This window comes from Rhea americana, unplaced genomic scaffold (genome assembly GCF_003343005.1).
Source record: "Rhea americana isolate MKP2758 unplaced genomic scaffold, rheAme1 scaffold_74, whole genome shotgun sequence".
Taxonomy (NCBI): Eukaryota; Metazoa; Chordata; class Aves; order Rheiformes; family Rheidae; genus Rhea; species Rhea americana.
This window is the reverse complement of record NW_028186912.1, coordinates 225,819-233,600: the sequence shown is the minus strand read 5'-3', so window position 1 is coordinate 233,600 and position 7,782 is coordinate 225,819. Positions and strand designations below refer to the sequence as shown.

The 7,782-nt window shown below is 35.7% G+C and overlaps 1 protein-coding gene across 1 annotated transcript in view; it reads right to left on the bottom strand.

The window, feature by feature from the left end:
* The window catches only part of ARSB (arylsulfatase B), a gene marked incomplete at its 5' end in the record, with an annotated part of 65,943 nt that extends 58,264 nt beyond the window's left edge, over positions 1-7,679 (bottom strand). Inside the window, 4 exons of the mRNA XM_085322046.1 lie at positions 956-1,163; positions 1,719-1,909; positions 4,464-4,650; positions 7,566-7,679. Of these exons, the coding sequence (XP_085178172.1) occupies positions 956-1,163; positions 1,719-1,909; positions 4,464-4,650; positions 7,566-7,679 (700 nt within the window). The remainder of the gene's footprint in view (positions 1-955; positions 1,164-1,718; positions 1,910-4,463; positions 4,651-7,565) is intronic.
* Between the last annotated feature and the right edge of the window lie 103 nt (positions 7,680-7,782).

The following is a 7,782-nucleotide window of genomic DNA, read 5'->3' as shown; positions in this document are numbered from 1 at the left end:
TTTTTTTTTTTTTTTTTTTTAAGTGTTCACAGAAAATGAACTTGCCATTTTGACAGCCCTAATAGAAAAGCCTGGACAAAGAGCAACTGTCAGCTTTGCAAGGTTATTTCCCACTCCCAACCAAACAAGAACAATAGTTTTCCTGAATTCTAGCCAAGTTGCTGTATTTCAAAAATGTTCTGTTTCATTCCTTATTTAGAAACAAAGAYATTGCTTTATAATGCATTATCTGTATAATCCAGTTTATCTAGATTATTAGGATAAATTTCCACTATGTTTTATATATATACACACATACACATACATATACATAAATATATATATACACACATAGACTGTATAAATATTAGACTGTAATTTGGCAATCTAGACTGTATCATCAAATATTAAATTTGTTATTAATAGGCCTTTGCTTCCTCAGGGTAAGGTGCTAGTGAAATACCTGAGGCAAGACAAAAATTACATATTACATGTAAGTAAGAGAAAAAGCTTCCAAGTCCTTGCTGCATGGCAGTTTCTCTCTTGTATAATATGAGGCAATTTATATGCTTATCAGACAGCTACCTATAGATGTGTTTCAGTAGTGTTCATTCCTGACAGATACTCAGCAACTTCAATGGTAAGTAAGATGTCCCCAACTTCACCACTGTTCTCAAAGCTTTTATAACGCTGCTTTTACTGTAATAAGAGTATCCTCCATTTCCACAGACACTCCTTCAGAGTTGTTTTACTCATACTTAAGATAGCCACAGGAGTGAGGGGGAGAGAAATTGCTCCTTAGAGAAAAAAGTTCTGCTTTATTTTAATTAGCCTTTTGTAGTTACAAAATATACTGAGGAAAAACAGAGGGGTGAGAATTCTCTGCATTCAGCTGGTTGGACACTGTATCAAAGGTACATACATACACACATACATATATACATATACATATATATATATATATAAAAAAACTTACCAGTAGAGAAAACAAGAACTGTGTTATCCCAAAGACCGTATCTTTTCAGAGCATCAGTAAGGTTTCCTACAGCTTCATCCATAAGAGTCACCATTCCTGAATAACGGCGCCTCTTTTCATCTTTAATGGAGGAATATGGTTTCACGTATTCCTCAGGGACCTCAAGTGGCTCATGGACAGACTGAAAAGCGAGGTACAGAAAGAGGGGCTGGGGTAGAAGAGACGGAATGTAAATTAGTTGAATGTAAAGCATTAAATGCAAAAGTTACTACAGCAGAAGCAGCCATTGTAAGAACCGTGTTTTCATTTCTTCTAGACTTCTCTCTCCTAATCCCTAAGCACAAACTCTGATAAACAATTTATGCAAAGCTGTGAAAAAACTCAGGTGCATCTTTCCTTCATAATCACAGTTAAGTTTCTTTCTGTGACTCTTCTCCCACTAAATATTCTATTCTCTTTTTAAGAGAACAAGCTACATGCTAAATCATTTTTATAAATTCATTTGCCATGATCTGTGTTAATAAAAATAAATAAATAAATGAAGAAGGGTAGCAAGACAGGGCTGTACAGCCAAAATGCACTCTGACAGGAGGCAAGGTAAGTTTTGTGAGTGCCAGTTCTCATATTTGGTTGTCCTCTGACCTGCTGAAAAGTCTCAATTTACAGCACAAGCATAGGTCTCTGCATTAATATTTCATTAACATTATTCTAAATATTCTTTAGTGTTAAAGTTATCAGATAAAGTGACAACTGCTGACTGTACCTTCTCAGTTTTATGATTAGCTATCAGATCTATAGCTCTCTCTGTGAATAAATTAGTGGAGTACATGTTTTTAAATCCAGTTGCAACTTCTTCTCCATCTCGAAAGTCCAGAGCACAGCGTGTTACATTCTTTGCCTTGATGAGCACACAGTGATCATGAGAGTAGTAATCCTCACTCCCCAGAAGATAGCCTAGAACAGGAAAAGATGACAAATAAACAGACCAGCATAGTATCGTATACATAGGAACATCAGAAAAATTTGTCAAAGATAAATGTTAAAGATTTAGGGGATTTTAACCTAAACACTCCTCCAGCGTTTGATGATCTATATTGACATCCCGAGACAAGACTTAGTGGCTCAATATTTGACACTTCTTAGGCTTTTTTTGCTAGTACAAATAGTAATTCCAAAACATACAAAAAGTTTTGATATTTAATGACTATGTACATAACTTTATATTAAAGACATTAGCATTAAAGTAATGCACTCATAGCAAGGGCAATGACTTGTCCAGATACTATTATGATTTTTAGCTGGTACAATTTTGTATATTTGCTTTTGTGCAAAAGGCTTCTCTCTGTCAGGAACTTTGGAGTTATTATTTTGTTTGCCTTTATTCAACAACATCAAAGTATAAAGCATTTTTCATGTCAGCAGGGAGGCAATTTCTGATCTGCTACTGACACCAGCTGGTGAAAAGAGACAGTATTATTTAAAGAACTCCAAAACAAACAGACAAGGCAAAAAATAGAATAAAAATTTGCTCTATCAAGGCACATTCTGTTGAGTACCTTTGCTTTTTACTGACCAGAAACAAAATTCCTCAAAACCCTTATTAATTATTCATTTTAAAATTAGATTTCACATATTTTCCTTTTCAAATACCCTGGGGAAAAAAGAAAAAAGAAAAAAGAAAGAAAAAAAGATGAAGCCCTCAAAATTATATTCTCAAGTTCTGCAAACTCAAACTAAAACTAGGGACAAAACTCCAAAACGGAGTTTACTTGAATTTTTATTCAGCAACTTCAACTACAGTTACTTGTGCAACAAAATATGTACAGAAAGAAGTAATATTTAAAATACACTTCTTACATATTTTTAGAAGAAAAAGTGGCTTTTCTTTCAAACCATAGCAATTTTTTGTGCAGCCTACCTATATCAACATACTCAGTTAGATACAAGTTGCATTTTTCCTATTTTGAGTGCTCACTGGGAGACACAGTGTGTCAGGTTTGCTGAAGAAATAAATGCCCCTAATTGCAAACAATACCTATTATGTGAACATAACAGGATATTAAACCACTATATCTTATGAAAAATAATTCCTTCAGTGTCATGCTGGGCACCCAACTGTCATGACAACCTAGATCTAGCCTAGGCCCCTGTATTAAGGGCTTACTCACTCCCAGGGTGAGTATTATCCTTCTGTGCTGCCAYGAAGAGCACAGTCTATTTTGAAGGGATGGGAACATGCAGCCAAAAAGGGCAAGGGCATACACCCTTCAGCAACAAGTCATGTGTACTAACTTAATTCAGTCACGAACCTATAGTCCCAAGCTCCCTCAAGAGTCAAAAGACACAATCAAAGGTAACAATTCTTCCCACCTAAAGTCTGAATCATTACTATCTATAAAGGGAACATAGTGTAACCAGGCTCTTCATCTAAATACCTAAAGTTAGACAAGAGGAATGTGGGCCTTAGTAAGTATAATTTAAATTTTTCTGTTTCTTATTTTATCAGCTGTAAAACTGGGCAGTAATACTATCAACATTTTACAAAACTGTTTTGAAGATATTGAACTGTTTTGAAATATTGCATCCCATGAAAGCATCCTGAAAACACCTAAGTGGGGATTAACAACTTTTACATTCAGTACCAAATGGGAAGAGATGCCTTACAGACTATCTGATTCACATAACATTTTTAATACTTGTGCAAAATTATTAGACCTCCAGGCAATACTGGGACAGGAGCATTGAGAGAGGAAAAATAAATCATATGTAGTTACAAGTTGCTTTGCAATGCACTCACATTTGGAAAATTTAATTCTGACATTTTTTAACCCAAGTGCTTGACTTCACAACTCTGAGTAATTTTAACAGGCATTGTGGACGCTGTTTTATAGAAGTTTTTACACCATCTTCTTTGCCACAGGCTCTGGGAAAGCGGTTTAAAAGAAATGATGCTCTATTATCAAAGCATGAACACAGCATGGTATAAAGTGTATTTCTCTTTTTAAAAGATCRGCTTATTGGGAGTATCTTATTATTTACAGAACAAGTAATGTCTAATGTCTGATCTAATGCAAAAGCTCAGTTTAAAGATGCCCCTAGAAAATATACTGATGAAATCAGTATTTTGAAATATTTTGAATATTTTGAAATATTCAAAAATACTTTGAAGTATTTTGAAATATTTTTAATATTTTGAAATATTGAATTTCATAAACCTCATGGAACCAAATTAGATGTGGATCTTAAAAAAAACTTTCTTTGCTAAATTCAACAACTATGACATTTTCTTCAATAAATCTTAAGGCTTTGGCATGCATTTAAGGCATTACCTTATTATTATATTACATTATTATTTTAAAAAGTTATACAGTTATACCTTGGAAACAGGCATACTCAGGTATTGATTTAAAACCACACTAACAGTAAATCTATTATTTTTAGAAGAATTAAGCAGTTTCTCATTATTTTTAACACTATTTTTATCATCCACATTAAATCTAACCATTACCAAAATAAGTATCAAATCCTCTGTGGGTTGGAAGGCATTCTTTTCTGTACATCCCTAAATGCCACTTCCCCACCATGTGGGTAACATATCCCGCCTCTTTAAGTAGCTCTGGGAGGAGTTTCTCATCCAGGGGGAGACAGCTGGGTTGACAGGGCCAAATTATTTGGTGTTGTAAACCTGTGTGGATCTAGAAAGAAAAAAAAAAGAAACAGATATTAGTTATAATGTAATAACATATTCAGGTAGGCAACATTATAAGCAGGTGCAAAAAGAAACAAAATAGTAGAGCAAGCTAGCATTAGTTCTAGAGCCTCCTGTTTTCACCAACATACAATAGAGGAGGTATAAGAAGCCAAAGGTAGAGGACAGGAAGAGTATGGAGGAAGATAATGAAATAGTACTGCAGGTGTTAACTAGGAGAACTTTCCAAGGATAAATTAAGTGTAATGAAAATCAAAGTCTTCTGTGTTTTCATCTAAAAAATCTGACAGGTGGCAGCTACCACTGCAGTCTGTTTGAAGACTAGGGGCAACATATCAACATGGAGCGAGAAATTTCAAGTGGCACTAGAAACAGGCCCAAAAAACAGCCTTGCTGTTGAAGCTGCAGAACTTTTGTCTATATCTGAAAACAGTCACTGCATAAAAGGGTGATAAAAGCCAGGAAAGCAAATCTTTGCATTACTGTTCTAAATGGACATGGTATACATGCATATTTATACATGTATTTACATACTTAAAGTGAGTATGAGCACTCTTAGAGTGAGTATTTGAAAACTGGAGATAAATTAAGTTTTAGATACAGTCATATCTGACTTCTAATGGCTCCACCTAAGTTTCCAGTCTTAGAAGTGACTTAATTACAAAAGTATTACTGATACAATACTCCAAGTAGTGTATTTTGCTTGATGCAATAAATACTTCACTACTGTGCACTATAAACTTAGTTTTGTCAGCTTTCTTATCTCCCCTCCAAAAAAAAAAAAAAAAAAAAAAAAAATCATCCTAAACCAAGGACAGAAAACAGACACACAGGTTTAAATACCTTATTTATTCCCAGTAATCAGTCTCTTTCAAAGCACAAAATTTCCAGAATCCCCTGGACCACAAGACAACTGATTTTGTAACTAAGTAAGCCCTTCAATCCAACAAGCCACATGAGTAACTTCAAAAGCATCACTTAGCATCGCTTTGAATTCACTTTTAAACCAAATGAGCCCTGATCTTAACTGAGTAGATAAGTAGGCTCTCATAAAGTTAACAACTTTTTTTYCCCCCCCAGCTCCAGTGTGGGAGAAAATAGAATCTTAAAAAAATAAAAAGAAATTACAAAAATATTTTTAATATAGTGAAAGACACAAGCTAACAAAGCATTTTTATAGTCTTTATAGAARACAAAAAATTGAGAGGAAACTAAGAGAAAATCTATAGTTTTCATATATCAATACTTTGCTCTTCTTTGTTCTTTTAAAGCAAGATGCTTATCAAAAGTCCGGCTTTGGAAAGGATCATATTTTTGCTACATTAATCACACTAATTGTAAAACAAAACAAAATCATGGACATTTGCTACATAATTATTTCATGCACAGAATATCTCCTCAATTTTATATAGCATTACTTCCATTTTCTAATATTATTTTACTAATTTATAACAAGGTTAACATTAAATGATTAAATTATCAAGTCAGATGCATACCATGAATTTAAATCAAGATTGAGCTATGAACATTTCCAATTTCCACTTTTAATAGCAGTGCAGAACCTCCAGTTAATAACAAACCACTTCTAGACAAACAGTTCAAGAATACGAATCGTATTCTAGAAACGGTGAAAATAAAGCATTATTTTAGGTTATTTACACAAAAATTTTAACAGAGCTGGAAAAAAGATCAACTCTATCTTCCTAATCTTTATTATGGACTCCTGAGGTTTCTAGGAACAGAACCAAAGTTGCTATGGAAGGGTATCCTCTAGAATGGTCTTTCTGAAAGAACAAGAGATAACATATCCACTAGTAAAAAAAGCCATTTATTTTCATTCTGAACAGTTTCCTTGACAAATCACTATGATTAACACACACATGTAGGTTTTTCTGAGAGGGTAGGTTTCTGAAATACACTTAATCCTTTGTCAGTTCCTTCTTTCTGTCCTTACTGTGTATTTTCCTTCCTTGTTTTTGCTAAAGTTGTTATAAAAAGATGAGGGAAGAGAATAAGAAAGTTAAGCAGTAATGTGATGAAATCTGATTCTCATAACTGTTCAAGAAAAAAAAGAAAAGRAAAGGAAAATTGAGAGTATAGACTACAAAGCAGCTAGATACCAGGTTAGCTTGTCTGCACTCCATCAAGAGGCCAATGGAGGTACAGACATAAGGTATCATAAAAAGGAGGATGTACAGGTTAGGATGTATGCAAATATTGCATTGGAAAATAAGTCACATAAACTGAACACACATTGCTGCTTATAGGCATGCAAGATCCATCTATCCAATTAAGCACCTAACAGAAGAGGACAATATCAGAGGGCTTTTTCAAGACATTGCCATGCCTTTTAATTTGAACTTAAGTGTACAGACACCTCTGCTTTTCTGAAGTAAAGTGTCTTGCAGCAGACCCACATTTAGCCAACTTTTAAGCTAGCGAACAAAAAAGTGAAGTAGGTATGGTTTATTTGTGTGTAAACACACTTCATCCTCGTAAGTATAAAGAGCCTCCCTCCAAATGTTTCTTAACTGAGATAAACGGCCAAGCCATATGCAGTATTAATAGCAAGCAACAGGAAAAAGTCAATTAGCTGTTAATAGCCAGTATTAGCTAGTTAGCAGTGCGTTTTATTTAACCCTTTCAGAGTATAGGACCAGGAATACCAGGAAAAAAAGCTATGAATTAAGTGTGCGCGCGAAGGCAGGAATCACCGTGACAAGCAGTTATTTCAAACCACCCCTAACAAAAAGCACACTGGATGTATTCCCGAATAGCTGGTGGGTTTACACTTTTTTTCAGCTGGATTTTTACTTCCCCCCCCCCCTTTGAGGGTCACTCACGCCATTCCCCACCAGCGGATACTACAGCGTACCATACTGTGTGAAGTTTCACACATACACGCAATTCGGGGCTTCCTGCTTCTCCGCTTTGTCCGCTCTGAAAACAGGCGCTCCAGGCAGCTCCCCCGCGGGAGGCACAGCCCCGCGGAAGGCGCTCACGGGCGCCCAGCGATCACGCGGACCGCATCCGCCTTTCGAAGCCGCCGCGAGGCTCGCCCGCCGCCGCCGCCGGCTCCCGCTACACTCGCCTCAGCGGCCCGCGGCGGCCGTTGGGC